This window comes from Saccopteryx bilineata, chromosome 2 (assembly GCF_036850765.1).
Source record: "Saccopteryx bilineata isolate mSacBil1 chromosome 2, mSacBil1_pri_phased_curated, whole genome shotgun sequence".
NCBI classification, from domain to species: Eukaryota; Metazoa; Chordata; class Mammalia; order Chiroptera; family Emballonuridae; genus Saccopteryx; species Saccopteryx bilineata.
The window spans coordinates 343,056,933-343,075,756 of record NC_089491.1 but is presented as its reverse complement, the minus strand read 5'-3'; the positions used below and the strand labels follow the sequence as shown (position 1 = coordinate 343,075,756).

The window sequence follows — 18,824 nt, the reverse complement described above, 5'->3', positions numbered from 1 at the left end:
CATTCTCCTGGGAGTTTCGTGTCTTCTGCCAGCCATCACGGAACAGTGAAAGGCTAGGTTATTAGCTTGTGAACCAGGTAAAATCAAATCCCCGATCAATGTGGTCAGCAGCGCTTTGGGCAGCCTGTTCCAGTTCGTCACACGCTGAGTCCTAACCCCCTTCCTTCTACACGCTGTACCAGGGAGTCCGGGACTCTACAAACCACTTTCCAGACTCCCTTTCCAGGTGCCCCGCTTTTAGTGTCTGCCAAAGTGGACACCAGCCGGTGAGAGGAGACAAGAAGCCTGCTTCTTGCTCCAACAGGGTGGCCCTTGGTGGTGGCTCCTCTGACGAGGGAAAGGACTGATGACCCCAGACAGCAGGAACCTGGACGAAACCACCTGTTCAGCGTGCCTAGCCCTGGTGAAGGCCGTTGCTCTCCACCACACTGGGAACACAGAGGAGCTTCCCCAGCCAGGCAGCAGCAGGCCCAGGCTCCAGGCTCCCAGGCTCCCAGGCTCCCCGGCTCCCGCCCGGGGCTGCCACTGCCTCCGACCTCTGGGCGTGACCCTGCCCCCTTCTGCTCCTGCAGAACCCTTCCCATCTCCCTCCTTCTCTTCCCACACGATTACAAACAGTCCCTTGCACGAAGTTCCCTCTGTCTGAAATATACTGCTCACAAAAATTAGGGGATATTTTATGGCTTCATATTCATTTTAAAATATCCCTTAATTTTTGTGAGCAGTATACTTATTACACTGGTTTCCATTTTCCTGATGGGACTCTGAAAATTGCGTTGTACTTAGGAGCTGGCTACCTTGCAATGGGAGGCCTCCTCACTCCGGAACACCTGGTCTGCATTCTGCCAGGGGAGCACACGGACAACACTTCTGTCACAATCTAAGTGCTCCTTCACTCAATGGAGCTGTTATTCAAGGGTCCTCATAACAAACTACAAGCAAAACTATTTGATGGAAAAAAAAAATGTGCTGGTCTTCACTCTTCTGAAGGCTCTTGCTGAACTTTTGTGTACATTTTATGTCCTGTTCCCTCCCCAAACTTAAAACGAGACACAGGCTAAAAGCTGGAAGGACTATGGGAACAGAGGCGAGATTATATTTATACTTCTGCCCTGGCCGGTTGGCTCAGCGGTAGAGCGTCGGCCTAGCGTGCGGAGGACCCGGGTTCGATTCCCGGCCAGGGCACACAGGAGAAGCACCCACCTGCTTCTCCACCCCTCCGCCGCGCCTTCCTCTCTGTCTCTCTCTTCCCCTCCCGCAGCCAAGGCTCTATTGGAGCAAAGATGGCCCGGACGCTGGGGATGGCTCTGTGGCCTCTGCCTCAGGCGCTAGAGTGGCTCTAGTCACAACATGGCCACTCCCAGGATGGGCAGAGCATCGCTCCCTGGTGGGCAGAGCGTCGCCCCCTGGTGGGCGTGCCGGGTGGATCCCGGTCAGACGCATGCAGGAGTCTGTCTGACTGTCTCTCCCTGTTTCCAGCTTCAGAAAAATGCAAAAAAAAAAAAAAATATATATATATATATATATATATTTATACTTCTGCTTGCAGTGGAAGGTCATCTAAGCAGGAGAATAAAGAGGTGTTCGTGTATATGGAAATAAAGGCAAAAATGTGTAAATCGTAAAGATCGCGTTTAACTACAAAGCACAGAGAAGTGACTTGAACAAGGTAGAGCTTTATTTGTGTCTCCCATAGAAGGCCAGAGGTGGGCAGTCCAGGATGGGCAGGGTGGCTCCACGGTCATCACAGATCCCAGCTTCTCCATCCTCTATTCTGAAGATCGCCTCATGAACCAGGATGGCGATTGGAGATTCAGTCACATCCACATCTCGGACAAGACAGAGCCAGACGAGGGTCTGGAGGAGCACGGAGCATGAGCCTCCCAACAGGTCAGCTCATGGAAGGAACATTCCTGAAAGCACCGCCCACCGATCTCTGCTTGTGGCCCCTTGGCAACTCTCAACTGCCAAGAACAGGAATGCAGCATTTTCGCTGTGCAGACCGTCACCCCAGGGACGTACGGATGCTGCAAATGCAGCAGGGACAATGGACATTGGGTAGTATCTTAATCACGTGTTTTATTTCCTGTATTTTATGATGCACTGACATCTTGGGGCCTTGCAGACCATGGGAGGGACTGTCCCCCTCCCAATTTAGCTAATTCCTAGAAAGAGTAAATGACTTGCCCATGCCTGACCTCTGGTGGCACAGTGGATAAAGCATCGACCTGGAATGCTGAGGTTGCCGGTTCAAAACTCTGGGCTTGCCTGGTCAAGGCACATATGAGAGTTGATGCTTCTTGCTCCTCCCCCTTCTCTTTTTCTCTTTCTCTCTCTCTCTCTCTCTCTCTCTCTCTCCTCTAAAATGAATAAAAATAATTTTTTTTAAAAAATGACTTGCCCATGAGCATGCCTTTGCTATGCGAACCAACCAATCCTGAGTCCATACCCCCCACACTCCATCCCCCACCCCCACAGTAGCTTCCTTTCATCGGGCTACTACAGTACAGAACACCATGCCTCCACTTAAAACCACCCCAGTACCTGGTAGTTGACAGCTAGGGACCAACCCCATGCTCAGAGCCTGCTGAAAGCTATTCAAACTGCCCAACCCAGCACGTGTTCAGCTTGCCAGTCCTGTCATCCATTCTTTCCCCATGAAACACCACAAGAAAAGCTCCCACCCACACTTCCCCCACGTTCCTTCTGCCTCCTCCCCTACGCTGGTGCCTCCCTGAGTGGCCCCGCACAGTGTGTGGTGGCCTCTCCTGGTGGGAACATAAGAAACTGTTCTTTCAAAGGCAGCTGTCTCTATGTCTGATGGCGTCACACCCGATTAAAGCGCATCCCAGGCTGACTGCAGACATAAGCCTAAAGTTCTGTACGTTCCAAACAACACTCTTTTTCTTCCCTCTTCTCAAACCTGCTCCCTCATCCATCCAAATCCCTTCATCTCAGAAACAAAGCGTCACTATACACATGACTGTCCTAGTGGGAGCCTCAAAATTACCTTTTGGTCCTCTCGTCTCTTACCACCATCTACTCCATCACCACGAGATGCCGGGCAGGGGGTCTGTGTTCTTAGTATCCCTAACCCTGAGCCCAACAGGAGCCCAACACCTAACTGGCCCACAACGAATGATCAGCGTGAATCCCCAGTGCTGCTCCCGTCACCTTGAGCCCCCACTCGACTAACCCTTCCGGGCTTGCTCACGGCCTCAAGGCTTCTCCCCTTCTCACCCTTCACCTGTCTCCACTGTTCTTTCTATCGCACGGTTCTGACAATACATCTGTGTTATAGCGTCTGGCGGGCCCCCTCCACCCCCACCCCACTGCCAAAGCCCTCTGCAAGCTCCTGAGGCCCTTTCTGATGGGCCCCCGCATGGTTCTGACAATACATCTGTGTTATAGCGTCTGGCGGGCCCCCTCCACCCCCACCCCACTGCCAAAGCCCTCTGCAAGCTCCTGAGGCCCTTTCTGATGGGCCCCCGCCCCCCTGCATGGCTTTCTCTCTCACTGCTTCAGATGCTTTAACTTTCTGGGCCTCTGTTCATGCTGCTGCTTCTGCTCAAAACCTAACTCTTCTCTCTATGCCCCATGCAGGACTTTGCTTCTACTGCATTCTACTTAGCTGCACAGGCTCTGCTTATCTCTGCTTATCCTCCCCCCACCCCGTCATCCAGGACCAGGAGCTCCCTCAGTGCAGGACTCCCATTAGAGCCATCCCTACACCCAGGCCTGTATGGGCGCCTGGCACAGAGCAGGTGTCCAACTGATGTTGAGTTTAAAAAGACGCCCAGGTCTGACCAGGCGGTGGCGTAGTGGATAAAGAGTCAGACTGGGATGCAAAGGACCCAGGTTCGAGACCCTGAGGTCGCCAGCTTGAGTGCGGGCTCATCTGGTTTGAGCAAGGTTCACCAGCTTAAGCCCAAGGTCACTGGCTTGAGCAAGGGGGTCACTTGGTCTGCTGTAGCCCCCCCCCCCCAGTCAAGGCACATATGAGAGAGCAATCAATTAACAACTAAGATGCCGCAACAAAGAACTGATGCTTCTCATCTCTTTTCCTTCCTGTCTGTCCCTATCTGTCCCTATCTCTGTCTCAAAAAACAAAAACCACCCAGATTCACTGTAAAAAGCTGTGGAAGATTAAAAACAAACAAACAATAAGACATGTCCCAAGTGGGATATGTGCTCAGTAATCCATGGGTGTCAGTAACAATTACAATAACGAAAAAGGTCAAGGGCAATGCACCAAAGTTAACGTGCCCTCACGAGCATCCACGAGACCCGACGAGACGGGCATGGAGACTTGTTTCGAATCACGACGGCAGTGACAGCAGCAGTGAGCACAGGACACAGTCACTACGTACTAAGGAGGCCACATACTTCCTGTGCCCCTCACAGCAGCCCTACAGAGCAGGTACCACTACTGTCCCTGTCTTATTCCCAGGAAAACACAACGACAAAAGTTCAAGAAACCCCTCAGAAGCCACTCAGCTGGCGGGGGAAGCAGAAATTCAAGTCCAGGCTTTCTGGCTGCACAGCCCTAACTGAGCAGGTATGACACCACCTTTTTCTCAAATGGCAGGTGCAGCAGGAACACTAAGAAATGTCAAGACGTACTACTACTTTGCAGACAAACAAGACCCTGAGGTCAGAAACATGGGAGACAGTAAAAAGGGCGAAGAATATGGAGACAAGAAGCGAAATTTCATTGCCATGGCTGCACGATTCCGACCGCTGAGAAAGGTACACACCACCCTGTCACAGACCATGGGACTGGCACGAAGGCAGGTTACAGCAGGGGAGGGCCTCGAATGTTGACACCAGTCGATCTGAAGCCAGCCTGACAAATTCTAGAAACGTTAACGTGCCCTCACGAGCATCTTCCTGCCAGCTTCACCTCTCAGTAGGAAGGGAACCATGAGGGGCAGACATTGCTTAAGGGAAAAGGAACATGCAAACATAGCCTGGAAGAGAAATTCACTGACTTGTTTCCCTGCCAGACAGCAGACTGAAAATCAGAAATAACAGACAGAGCTACTTCTCCCCACATACAATCCCTCCCACCACCAAGTATGTATTAAACTCCCGGTGAGATTCAGAGGCGCCCTGCATGGGGTGCTGGTCTGAGGTTAACAGTGGGAGCTCTCACTACCAAGGGCAATGGGTGTGGAAGGGTGGTAGGCGGCGGGCAGTGGGCAGAAACCAAACTGCAAACGTCACATACCTAAGCTCGAACTCAAGGCTGCCCCTTTGAAGCTGCATGACTTGAATATGCTATTTAACCCCTACTGAGGGGATTCCTCCTCACGGGTGAAATGGGGAGAGACACTCCCTTCTTCTTAGGGTCCCAGTGAAACGAGACCATGATACAAACGCTCAGCAGTGCCTCGTGCGCAGTCAGCACACAGCAACCGTCGGCCACTAGGAATGACTGCGAGGTTTCTCTACAACTCACTGCCCACGACCATCTCATGCTCTCAGTGGGTCTGCGGTGGCTCCCAGCCGTCTTCATAGCACACGCAACCCCGGGCAGAGCACGTGGTAACCTGACCCTGCCCTCGCTTCCAGGTCAGCATTTCAGAACTGCGCCTGAATGACAGGCACCCACGGCGCCCTCAACTGTCGTGCTGCCTGGCTGAGCTGGACGGGACGGGACGGGACGGGACCCAGGGTTGTTTAAGAAGGTAAACCTGCCCTTAGAAACTGCATGATCTTCCGGGAACAGAGATAAACCGTCACTAACTCATCCTCACTGAGCTGCACAGGTTGGGCTGGAGCCCGGCTGGCCATGACAAGGAGTCCCCGAAAACAGCCATGGAAACGTGGCCTTGGGTCTTTTGGACATCTCTGGATCGATCATTTAAGAAACGCACGCTGGCTGAACTCTGTGCCGGCAGTGAACAGTGGGTCTCATGTGGGTTGGTCTTTCAAGGAGGTCGCTCTGGGGTGTGACGTAATGAGGAGAATCAAAGACAAAGGGTAGGAAAAAAGTGAATGAAGTGTCTAAGCATGAGATACCGAAATGCAGAAGGCAGGGAGAGACACGTGAGGATGACCCGGTCACCATCGGGACCTGCAGCGGTACCAGCTGACCGACAACAAAGCAAGCCTGGCTTGGAAATAATGGAAAGGTTTTATTCCCCAAAATGAAAACAGCTATTTATTTTATCTCATTATAAAAGTTATTGTTACACATTTTCAACGCTTAACAACAAAAAAATAACAAAAAAACTAGAATATACAGAATAGGAAATAAGAACTATCACACAAAATCACCCCCATCCAGAGAACAGAACATTTGATGTTTCTTCTTCCAGACTTCTCTAAGCATATAATTTTGTTAATTGCAACTTCTTTTTCAAAGCTGGAATAGCGCTGCACATGCTATGTGGTACTTTTCTGTGTACCATATTCATCTCTCCAGTGAACGTGGGATCTCAAAATCTAAACTGCAGGACAGATTTCTGCAAGTGCGGCCCCGACGCCGTATCTGAGAAAGGGAAAGCAGGACACATGGACCGGAAGGTCCCTGCGGTCTCTCAGTACGGTCAGTTCCAACGTCTCCCCAAGCCAGGACCAGGCGGGGAGCAGCGGAAGGGCTGCCCACGGGAGGGCAGAGGGCGCGCTCCCCCAGGCCAACTGGCTGTGGACCGCCGGGCCTGCAGGACCCAGCATGCCTGAGGCCTCCGCACTGAACAGCTGAGTGCACAAGCCCTGCCACCCACTCAGCCCTCTGGAAGCCTCCAGGGAGAGTTCAGAGAAGAGCCCCTCAGCTCATAATGATCCTGTAGGACACACTTCTGCCCCTGCGCCCTGGGCTCGGAATTCCTTCCAGTTGGTGGTTAAGATCCATAATGTAGCACAAGAATTCTGGACTTGTGAAGCCCAGCAGGACCTAAGCTGCAGTGAGCAGCACGCCTTCAGGCGGAGGGGAGAGGATTGCAGCCCAGGGCACATCGGCATAAGCCTAGCCGGAGCCCACGCTGGAACCCGGTTCAGATGGAACGAGCGATGTCTCCAGCGTGAACTGGACAACCCGCTCGGCAGCAGCCAACCTCTAAAAACTGTGGCCAAGTAGAGGCAGACCTGCGGAGGACTGACGTGACGCTAAGTGAGAGGCACTGCAAAGCTGAGCGCACCCTGCAGCGCCCAGAACCTGACCATGAAAGTCACAGTGAGTACACAACGGTCTGTGTACATGCATCGAGGGAAAGAAAGGAAAACGTCAGACCCGAGGCACGAAGCTAGGGAGGCAAAGTCAAGGTTGATCAGGGGGCTTCCCCTAGTCCTGAGTGACACTAAGGGACAGAAAACAGCAGAACCAGCACCCCTGTGGCACCACCTGGAGATGAACTGTCACCCCTAGTTATAGTTGAGGTCTTTATTACTCATAAACCTTATTTCATAAATGCTACTGTTGAAATTGTCCACAAAGATGGGAAAGAGGGAGGTCTGTCTTGAAGCTGTGCAGGTGAGACACCAACCTGCTGAGCAACCCCCTTCAATTCGGGTTAAAGCTTCATATCCCACTGGGATCAGCAGCTGTCAGCTCGCCCAGTGTCTGTTCACGCTGAGCACTGGTTCCCGTGCAGAGACACAGAAAAATACAGTCCTCGCCTTCCAGTGTATGGAGCAGACAGGAAAGAAAGTCGATGGTTGCAATAGCGAGCCAGAGGCCTGACTTGTAGTGACATTCAACACAGACGGAGCAGCTGAATCAATACTGTAACAGGAATGCGCACAAACAGCACGGGGTCTTCCCAAAGGACACTCGGCCCTTTGCCGCAGTGCCGATGAGCCTGACGGTTCACTCTGGCGCATACTTATACAGGGAGCATCCCTAAATGAACAACTGGTGAATGTCACATGAGACAGGAGCTACCACCGCACCGAAAGGGCAGCGGGGAGCAACAGTCAGGAGAAAGGAGAAATAGTGTCACTCGTTTTATATAAAACAGTATTTTAATTATTGTCCTTAGAAACTATAAAGACTATACATGATTTGGAAGGGAGACTGTACCAAAACACTGGCCAGAGAAGAATGGTCCACGCTACGCCTTCTCTTTTGTCTGGTCACTCAGAAATATAATGTTATCTGTAAAGAAGCCAGAGCATAAACGTTATTTTCAGAACCCTTCCTCCATCCCATTTAATCATTCCCCTCTAAGACATACATACTTCACTGCTGCTAACTAACAGAGCTTTATACAAAGTCTCAAAATACTACCTAACCCATGCTATGTTCATGAAAGGTGTGCACAATAGGCAGAGGGGAGCTCAGAGCTGGGCTTCGGCTGTCTGTCAACAATCGGACCCTGTTAGAAGAGGTGGGATGTTTCTTGTCTTCCGCAAAGGCAGTTAAGGTCTTCTCAGCAATAACTCTCTACCAAACAACCAGTCACAAGTTCCGAAGGGTTCAATGTTCAGACAGATGTCATTAAACCAGGCAGTATACATCCCCACGTAGAAAAGGGCCAAGAACCAACATTCCTCATGCTGGAGGTATGGAGGAAGGACAGGGTCCAACGTATGACCACGTCAGCAACAACAGATTTATTCACGTTGTTGAGTAAGTATGAACACTCACATGGAAGACATTCGATTTTTAAATTTTAAAACAGATGACTTTAATATACTCATTCGTTGGAAAAGTTTCACTAATCAATTACTACAGAGAGAGCATTATTATCTAACATCAGACATCGCTGCTCTTAGAGTACTGTCCCAGACGGAGTTAGTCTAGGACAAGCCAAGGAAAAGAATTAAGTAGTACTTTCTGCATAACTCCAAAAAGACCTAGATTCTTTTAACTTTGGAACCATTCAAAAGTAGTTATCTAGTGACTGAATATCTGCTCATGACTATATAGTCTTCCAAAAATCCAGCATTTTGGTGCAGAATGGCTATTTCAAAAGAGACTGTTAGAACTGTGTCATGCTTGAAGGCGAGGGCGCCACCCACTGGTGGTTATTTTTAAGTGACAGGCACCATCCCCAGGAGGAAAACTATGGCCTATAAAGCAGATCTACCAAATTAAGCTCTAGTCCCTTCAATTCCAAAATCAGTAAGCTCAATCACCCATGCTAGTGAATACTAGTGACGATAGCACCACCAACAAAAGGCAGAACATCTGAAATGCATCTATTTGGCTAGGTTCATGACAATTCACACAATACAAAATTAACCCACACCTTTGATTGACAGTAAAATACAACAGTATTAAATACTTCTTAAATAAATAATTAGTAGAGGTTTAGAAATGTCCATTATTATTTTATTAGAAACCTCGGCTGCCCACTGCTGAAATCACAGGTGTAGATTTATACCACAGGGAGGTCTGGAAAACATCTGTGAACAGGTAGATATCTCTGAAGATACGGCCAATGGAAGAACAGGGCATGTAGAAAATGACGTACTGTCACGACACTCAAGAATTTCGAAAGCAAAATAATCAGGAAGAACCTCATCTGAGGTCCGGTAAGGAGGGGAAGAAGATACCCACATTGGTTTTCAAGGACAATATGCTTTGAAAGAAACCAGTAAAAAAACACATGTTGTAACCATTATTTACAACAAATTGTAATTTCTCAATATGGTATAGCGGTTTATGACATGGACTCTGGAACAAGGGAAAGAGAAACATTAAAATAATCTGTTGATTAAAAGAGACTTAAGTTCTCAGACATCAAGCCTTCAGAATACTAAGAAAATAAATCTGTAATTAAAAAAAATGAGAGACATAAGACACAGGTAACAGTGTACACGTTGCACTTTGGTCATGGGTTCTAATTTAGGGGGCTACAGAACACACTGAACTTTCCTCTGTATTGTCCACATCTCGACTGGCATGGCTGTGGGCTGCTCCACTGTATACACGGTGTTAATCATCATCTGCGCATGCATACATGCTGCCACATCATCCTACAGAAACTGGGAGGGTTTTCCTTTTATTTGGTGCAGATTTCACATTTCTATCATCTTTTGTTGCTTTCCTGTGACTGGTCAAAAGTGCACCATGACTTTACGGACACACTGTAGAACGTTTGGACTTGTATTTATGGAGCAGTGAAGGAACTATGAACATTGTGATACCTGGTAAAAAATATTGTAACAATAATTTCTCAACAGCACTGCAGTTATTTTAAAATGAAGTCTGTATCTCAGAGGTTCGTACTGAAATATGGATGGACGAAGTAACATAAGCCTGAAATCCATGTCAAAATGACCCAGGTACAGGAGAAGTGGCTGGGGACACAGATGGAGCACTATCAGCCATCAGCTGATAACTGCTGAAGCTAAAGGATGGAATTAAAAACAATTCTCTCCACTTTTGTAAGCGTGACATTTTCCATAAGGAAAAAAATTAATTTTTAAATGCTATCTAATTTAGGCATTTATCTCATAAGTTTCTAAACATTGAGACACTACTACAATAAGATGTCTTTCATTCCCACCTACTTATTTGTGAAAAGGTTTTTTGGTGTTTATATCCGTAAAAATGAACAGAAGACTTTATTCAAGAATGGGGGGAAAGGACCATCTATATCATTGTAAGATGCATTCCATATATACAATATTTATTTTATTTATTTTAGAGAGAGGAAGGGAGAGAGCAGGAGAGACATTAACATCTGTTCCAACATGTGCTCTGACTGGGGATTGAACTGGCAACCTCTGAGCTTTGGGATGATGCTCTAACCAACTGGCCACAGCTAGTTTTTATAATTACCATATATATTTAAAGTTGTTTTGGTCAATTATATTAAAAGTATAAAATAACATTTAGCACCTTAGTGTCATAGAATTTTTAAAAATATTTTTAAATGTCTATTTATGTATATATTTTTGTTAAAAATATGACAAAAATGGATAATAGAAGATTCTTACCTAAACCATTAAGGTATAGCAGAGGAGAATGGAATGGAAAAACAGGCTCAGAGAAAAGGGAATACAGTCATGTGCCACTGAATGACAGGTACAGGTCCTGAGGAATGGGTTGCTAGGTGATTTCTCTGTCGTGCGAACATCGCAGGGTGTACTAACACAAACCTACATGACACAGTCTACTACACAGCGGGGCCATATGATACAGCCTAGTGCTCCCAGGCTACAAGCCTGTACAGCCCCGTGACTGTATAAAAATCCACAATGTTAAGTCAAGCACAAGAAAAATAGATACAATCAAGAACTGCCAGGTGTAACACACACTGTTTTATTGTCAAGTTCTTTTTTAAAGTAGAAAGAGTGCTCTAAAATAATACAGTAAATACCTAAACCCGTAACACAGCCTTTTATCAAGTGTTACGTACTGTACATAACTGTCTGTGCTACACTTTCAGACAACTGGCAGTGCAGGTTTGCCGAAACCAGTATCACCCACACACCCATGATGTATTGTTCTATGACGTTACAGAGGCTATGACGTCACTAGGTGAGAGGAATTTTCAGCTGCATTATAATATTATAGTATCACTGCCATATAGGCAGTCCTTTATTGACCCAAATGTCGTTATGCAGTGCAAAACTGTATTGTAAAATTTCCAAAAGTTGAAGAGCCTGTTCACAGATATTTTAAAATGAGAACTGGTATCAAATTGGTATGGTGTTCATATGCATTAATACATTTAAGAGTAACAATTTTACATTGAAAAAATGTTACTGTCAAAGATGTCCAATGGGGTACAGTTTTCAAAATTCTTACAGAATTTTCAAAGAAGTCTGAAAACTGCTCTAGGGGATAGCTTCCTAACCTCCTCTAACACTGTATGTCCTTCTTTCCTAAGCCACTTTGTGTTTTGTTTAATAGTTAAGAATTTAAAACAAAAGCATCATCACATTAAGTACCAAAGAGGTTCTCAATGAAGCTGCATGCGTCTAATGCCACTCATGTTAGTGTAACTACCTTGCCACATGCTTCTCCCTGTTTAGGCCACGTCCTTCCCAGATTCGAGAGCTAAGTGTTTCTAACTCCAAACAGTACGGACTGGCACAGTTTAATTTACACTCTACTCAACATTACCTGTGACTGAAACTGTCAGAGATAATTTTCTAACGGAACAGGTAAATGTAGAAACTCTTAGCAAGCCCACAAACCATTCCCGAGTTCTTCTGGTGAGCTGCCTCACAATCTCATTAGCATGAGGACTCCCAGCCCCAGTTAGTTCCTCATGACACAGGGAAGCTTTTACAGGAGGGGGGAGGGGGAGGAGGGGAGAACAGCTGTCCCCACAAGCTGCTTACCAGCTATGATTGTTGTTGCTTGCCGCCTCACATTATTTTTATCCATGTATTCGCCATAGTCTACTTTCCCTTCCACATAAACTCGAGACCTGAAATAAATAAAATTTGGTTTTCAGTCTGGAGAGTCTAATACGCTTTACAAGAGAGGAAAGGCTTGTTCACGGTTTTAAGCCACTCACACTGTGAGATTTCTTCCAGCCTCAACTTACCCCTTTTTCACATACTGATAGGCCACATCTCGGAGGCCCGGTCGGAATACTGAAATTCTGTGCCACGTTGTCTTCTGACTGACATCCCCTAGATCATGAGAACAGGAAACAGGTTACAAGCGCCAGCACGCAAGATGAACAACAAAGGACACAGCAACCCCAGCAAAACCGACATCACAGTGTCTAAGAGAACAGGGCCACTTTAGAGGAGAAAGAGCCTTTCCAAAAGTAGCTGCCTCTAGTTCGATAACTGATAACAGAAAGCAAACCACGTCTTCTGCTGCTGATATGATAAACACCCCGGTCTTTTGTACTCACCTATTTGGTACGTTTCATTTTCTCCTGACTTCCACATCTCATTTGTTGCGAGAGAAAATATTGTGACTGGGTTTTTCCCTTCTGCCTGCCTCATGACAGGGTCCTGACCCACTCGCCCAAGTAACTGCACACGATTCAGAGCTGAAATGCAATGTGTAGATAACATGAGACGGAGAGCAACGTCCAGAGCAACCAACACTTCAACTTCAATCTCGGCATTAAGCAAAACCCACGGTCTGGAGGATCAGATCAACAAGGGAAGGGGCAAATAAGGGGAGGCTGGGAGGGGAAAAATGGGCTGTCGAGAAAGAAGAGAACATTTTTAGAAAGAGTAGCCCCACAAAACAAATAGTAAGCTCTTTTTATCTTAAATTCTTCTTTAAAATACCTTAAAAAACAGTCTTTATCATTTAAAAAATAAATCTGAGATCTGAAAATCTTTATAAACACAAGGGAATATTTCTGTGAAACAGTAGGTTTCACAAACTTTCAATCCCTCAGCCAAATAGTACATAACCTTGGGAAACTCAGACACCCAATATGACTCAAGGAAATTCTATGGCAGGAGAGTGACAACAGGGAGTGAAATCTGACTGATAAAGGAAGAAAGGCCCACTTTATCTTAGGCCTTGCAGCCTGATGGAGCAAAGCCAAGGGCCGTGAGACAAATGTGAGCCAAAGGCAGGAAGACCAACAGATTATAACTGAACCAGTGTACCTCTGCAACACATCTGGGAGAACATTAGCACATTGCTATAAATGTCACACTTTACACTTGGAAATCAGCTACTACTTACATCTTTCAAGAACCAAGCTGCTTGCTATTTCAGACTCATGTCTTACAAACTGATGAAGCACCTAAAGTGGAACAAATGAATAAAAAGGCTATTAATTTTGGGGGAAACATTCAGGGAAAGGCAAACAGAAGACCTACTCACATCCGGTCCCCATCTTGTCAGCTCCTTCTATAGCACATGCCCCTGGAAGACAGGATGCTGGCCGCTTCCCATCGCAACACTTTAGGGCAACCGACTACAGAAGCCCAAAGGCACGAAGGAGGCACTACAGAGCATGCCCAGGAAAGTTAATTTATACTCCTGTTTCCTTCGTGTAACCCTCAAGAGTATGGTACTTCTGTGACTGCTCACAAAAGGTAAGTGGTCAAAAAAAGAACCATATGCCTTATAGGAAAATGCTGGGATAGGGATTCTCCTAGTCTTTGGATCAATAAAGACTTTAAATGCTCTTGAACTGATCTAAACACAACTAACATGTTTCTAACCGTTTTAAAAAGTACTCACTCCCATGATGCAGGGGTGTTGCATACTCACAACTGCAAACCTACTTCTGCCCACCCCATATATATGAATAACTAGAAAATATTTGTTTTGTTCTGAGTGAACATTGTTGACACAGGTAAAACCTGTCACCGACCCTCTGTGACCCTCTGTATCAAATTAGTATACGTAAAGTGGTTGGACTCGAAGGTCTTTGCCTCTGCAGTTAAAAGCCTACAGAAATCTTATCACTAAGGCTGACAATAATGCATCTCAACACTAATATGGAAAAAGGATTACCTGGAATACAGGTCTTCGAAACATTGCTTCTATTTTTCTTGTCCTACAATCTTATCTTTAGCCTTTTCCTGAAGGGGGCAAAAAAAAAGGATAAATTAATACTACGCATCATAGCAAGAGCCCAAATTCATGAATCCTCAACTCCTAACTGCATTTCTGCTTTGTATGCTATCCACCTTCGGCCCATAACACATTAACTAACGTTCCTGAACATTTCACAAGGATCCCTCCACCCCCGCCAACAAAAGTCTTACACCTTATCTTTTTGATCCCATTTAACTTTCTCGGTCTCCAACCCATAAAAATATATTATATATATATACCTGTATATAATATATATTATATATATTATTTTGAGTTATTCCCATTCCACTGCCTTCTCAAATTTTATTAAAAGACAAGCTCCGTGAGAGCAGGAATTTTTGTCGGATCTATCCACTGTCCATTCCAACCCACCTAAAACAGTTCCTAACGCATAAGAAGGGCTCAATAGATATTATAATGTCACCAAAGGACTTAAATCTGAAACTTGCTACTGCAAAAATGATTGCCTCCATCCAGGTTAGCAAGGACTAGGAATTCCAGGACTCCCCCGGCCCCACCGCCGGGACGGGCAGGTTCCCCTTTTCAAAGCGGCGCTCCCAGCCAAAGAGGTAGAAGGGATGCGGGGTTAGGGAAAATCGCGAAGTCCTCCTCCCCATGCGTTAAAAGAGAAGGGACAGACATCGCCAGCACCACCTCCCAACTCACGCAGGGCTGCACCCACATCCAGCACAGGGCTCACGCCCGCCTTTCGCCCTCACCGGACGCTCCAGCCCGAAAGCACCGAGCCAGGTCACACACAGCGCAGCCGTGACGCAATACGCGCGAGACGAAGGAGAAACCGGAAAGTCCGTAGCGTGCGTGGCAGAAACGCTGCCGGCCATCGCCGCTGGAAACACGCTCCCTGAACGCGTTGGTTCCAGCAGCTTTTTTTCCGGACGAGAGCAAAGTCGTCAACGCCGCCAAGTGGTGCGTGGGGCACATTTCAAGTTCATCATAAAACGAAATTATTTGCTAAGATGCTCAGCCAGGCCCAGGAAGGAGCGAGGTAGGCGCACAAAGGATAGCTTCGACCCTGGAGAGCTCTACAAAGGCCAAAGCCTCCTAAAGCAGTAAGAAAACAAGAAAAAGGAGTGGAGATAAGGCTGAGGGCGCCAAATAAGCAGGCGCGAAAACAATTGGCAATAAAGAGCAATATTTTAAAAAGTCAAAATTGATGCAAAAAAAAAAATTCGTGAACAAAAATTAAAATTTCAATTAAGATCTAAGCCATACTGGATTCTGAGGCAAAAGGAAAAATATGCGCCCCTATAGTTTCATGTGTTTAAACATTTTTTTTTTCCAGGTCCTGGCCGATTGCTTAGCTGTAGAGCGTTGGCCAGGCTTGTGAAAGTCCCGAGTTCGATTCCCGGCCAGGGCACACAGGAGAAGCACCCATCTGCTTCTCCACCCCTCCCCCTTCTCCTTCCTCTCTCTCTCTTCCCCTCCTGCAGCCAAGGCTCCATTGGAGCAAAGTTGTCCCGGGCGCTGAGGATGGCTCCATGGCCTTTGCCTCAGGCGCTAGAATAGCTCTGGCCACAATGGAGCAGCGCCCCAGATGGGCAGAGCATCGCCCCCTGGTGGGCATGCCGGGTGGGTCCCAGTCGGGTGCATGAGGGGGTCTGACTGCCTCCCCGCTTCTAACTTCAGAAAAATACAAAAAAAATAAAAATAAACATTTTTTTCCAGAACATTAAATTTGTTGAAGAACTATTAAGTATTTGCAAAATAGGTGCATTCAAACACAATATTAAGTTTAAATATTTTATTTATACCAAAAACAATTTATTATAATTTTAACTTCCTGGCTTGTCAGCCCAGCCATGTGCCCCCACCTCCGAGTTTATTGGACAGCCCCTTTTTCTTCACATTGTATTTTCAGGCAGTTGCACAATGTTCCTGAACTGCCATTGTTACCCACACAGATTTGACGCTGTAAAACAAATTAAAAGTTTATTCGGGGTCTTTAGAGGATTCGAATGCAAAAGAGGCCAATTCTGGTAGCAACCCAACTGCACTCTGGAGAGAACAAGTAAAGGCAGGGTTTACGAAGGCATGTAATTCTTTCATGCAAATAAAGGATCACTGGCTAGCTTAACAAAGACTAGTTGGTTCCAGTCTGCAACTGAGGGGGTGGAAACTACCGGAAGGAAGAAAGGTCCATAGATGTCCAGGTAGCAGCTGTTGTTCCAAGATGCTTAGGGCTCTGGGATATTTTTGGCTGGGCCTTGAGCTGAGTTTAGCAACAGGTTTAGCAACTTAATAGCAGCTCTTGAGAACTGTGGCAGGAGGTGTACCTTACTTCTTGAGTAGCCTCCTGACTATTTTGAGTGACTCCCTTAGCAATATTTATTCTATGTTATTACACTGCCTTCAGGCCTTACACAGGCATTAATCATTTCATATTCTACCCACTAAGACACTACCATCAGTGCTCTTCAATGATTTCCTACTTAAAAATCTTCCTTCCACTTGAGCTGTTGTGTCAAAGGAAAAACTAAGTTTGTCCTTTCTTTCAAAGCCAATGCCCCCCCCCCCACCATTCTAAGCTTCTTGTTTGTTTTAATGGCAACGAGATTCTCCAAGACTGAACTTTGGAATTATCTTCAAAACTTCTCCCTGATCACCTACATCTATTCATTTCTTCATTATGCCACTAATCCCTCCCTCTTTCTATGTATTCACAAATACCTGGGCGTGAGAAGCACAGAAAAGTTTTTTTTTTAATATTAGCAGAAAGTACTATGCAAATTGAAAGTAGACCCCAGTCCCTCCCACAGTGAACACTGTCTGTGCAGCTATATGCTCCTTTGGTGACTTCCTGCTCCCATGCAGCCCAGCAAAAGAGAGAGGGAGAGAAACCGTTAGTCTGACACCAGGTGCATTCAGATGTCGTGATAGGAACATGGCAGAGAAGGGGTCATAGACCCTAATAGTAGTTGTCAAAGGCTGAGAAGACAAGGATAATCAAAAAAGTCTGACCTATTTGCTGCAAACTCTCAATATACCTGTTTATAATCACTGATTGTGGTTGACCTTGTACTGTACTGCAAAGCACGTGGCTGGTTGAGAGTGACAAGAAATAAATTAACTCAATTTTAAAACCTTGAACAAAGACTGGTTCTAAAAAATGGCAATGGGTAATACGAAGTCCTACACCCCAGTTAATTGTGTAGAAAGAATTGCTACTCCAAGATGGAAGAAAACATGGTATGATGGTTTATTCAATTAAAAAATGACTTTAAAACAAAGAGAGGAAAATAAGGCAGAATAAATGTACAAACCATTTACTGGCTACCTTAATTAATATGACATAATGATCAAATGCATATGGACCAACATTTTATATTGTAGGCTGGCCATTATAAGCTTTTGGGCTTGTGAGGCTGGGCCTTGGAACCAAGACCTGTTAGTACAAACCTGCTACATTCTTTCACCGGCCTATTCACGAAATGATTGTCAACATCAATTTCTCCTTCTTTGTTAGTTACATATTACAAAGAAGAGTGCTTTACCCATATTTGGCTTTGGACAAGATAAAAAAACAACAACTTTATTTAAAAATATTCTATTCCTTTAAAAATATATACAGAGAAAAGGATTTGCATAAAATATGATAAAAGCCACAGGAAACACAAAGCCACATTCTGATAAAGTCAAGAAGTTGGTGACATGCAGATAATCAAAACCAGCCATTACAGTTACAGGAGGGTCAGAGCCAATAAACTGAGGGGAGGACAATCAGATCAAATTTTTCTCATACTCTCTACCCAGTATTTTTGTTCTATAACTTAATAGTCAGCTCGAAAATTTCAAGTGAGGTATCATCTTATTTCTACCCACCTCAGATAATGGGGAAGTCATTTCTATTTGTTAAATACACTATCAGAGGAAGAGACTGTCTCCATTCAGAGAATACAGTAGGAAACTAAGGTGGCTGAGAATTCTTTTATGAATAGCATCATAGAAGCTGGGAAACATTTGTTGAAATCCAGGTGCATTCTCTTGTAACCTGTTACCTCAAGTCAAGACAAAATTGTACTTGTTTCTAAGAGCAGGGAGCATCCCTGGGCTCCTTCACAGGTAATTAGGTAGAGCAACCTCTTAGTCCATAGGCTGCACTGAGGGTTGAATTCTTCTCGGCCATCAGTTCAGAAGCCCAGGCATTCCCGTTGTGCCCAGTGACAGTGAGGAATGAACTAAGGATAGGTGGTGTTAGAAATATAACAGAGAAGATTATTGTACCAGACACCATTATTAATAAGAGGCTTCAATAGCTTTAGGATCTTGGCTATCAATGTAGCTTTCAACATTCAAGTTGGCTAATCTTTCCATTTATAAGCGGAAGTTTGGCACCATCAGTATCTACTGTGGGTTGATGTGAAATGAGTTC

The 18,824-nt window shown here is 45.8% G+C and overlaps 1 protein-coding gene across 3 annotated transcripts; it reads right to left on the bottom strand.

The window, feature by feature from the left end:
• Positions 1–6,173: 6,173 nt before the first annotated feature.
• SSBP1 (single stranded DNA binding protein 1) lies at positions 6,174–15,231 on the bottom strand. Of its 3 annotated transcripts, none has more exons than XM_066262475.1 (7): positions 15,117–15,168; positions 14,351–14,418; positions 13,571–13,631; positions 12,774–12,914; positions 12,456–12,543; positions 12,247–12,335; positions 6,174–8,101 (listed from the first exon to the last, which is right to left on the bottom strand). In XM_066262475.1, the coding sequence occupies exons 2-7, from the start codon at positions 14,372–14,374 to the stop codon at positions 8,058–8,060; spliced, it is 447 nt and encodes a 148-aa protein (XP_066118572.1). In that variant the 5' UTR covers positions 14,375–14,418; positions 15,117–15,168; the 3' UTR covers positions 6,174–8,057. The 3 variants fall into 3 exon arrangements, with proteins under 3 accessions (XP_066118572.1, XP_066118571.1, XP_066118570.1); XM_066262474.1 differs by having other exon boundaries at positions 6,175–8,101; positions 15,154–15,231; XM_066262473.1 differs by having other exon boundaries at positions 6,175–8,101; positions 15,101–15,224.
• Between the last annotated feature and the right edge of the window lie 3,593 nt (positions 15,232–18,824).

Bases quoted from the DNA above. Each gene is read 5' to 3' on its own strand.
- SSBP1 (XM_066262474.1), bottom strand. From the start codon at position 14,374: ATGTTTCGAAGACCTGTATTCCAG. The intron at 12,915-13,570 runs GTAAGTAGTAGC...ATTGCATTTCAG, and splicing joins CAGCTTGGTTCTTGAAAGAT to CTCTGAATCGTGTGCAGTTA. The intron at 8,102-12,246 runs GTAAGCAGCTTG...GCTTCTTTACAG, and splicing joins AGCAACAACAATCATAGCTG to ATAACATTATATTTCTGAGT.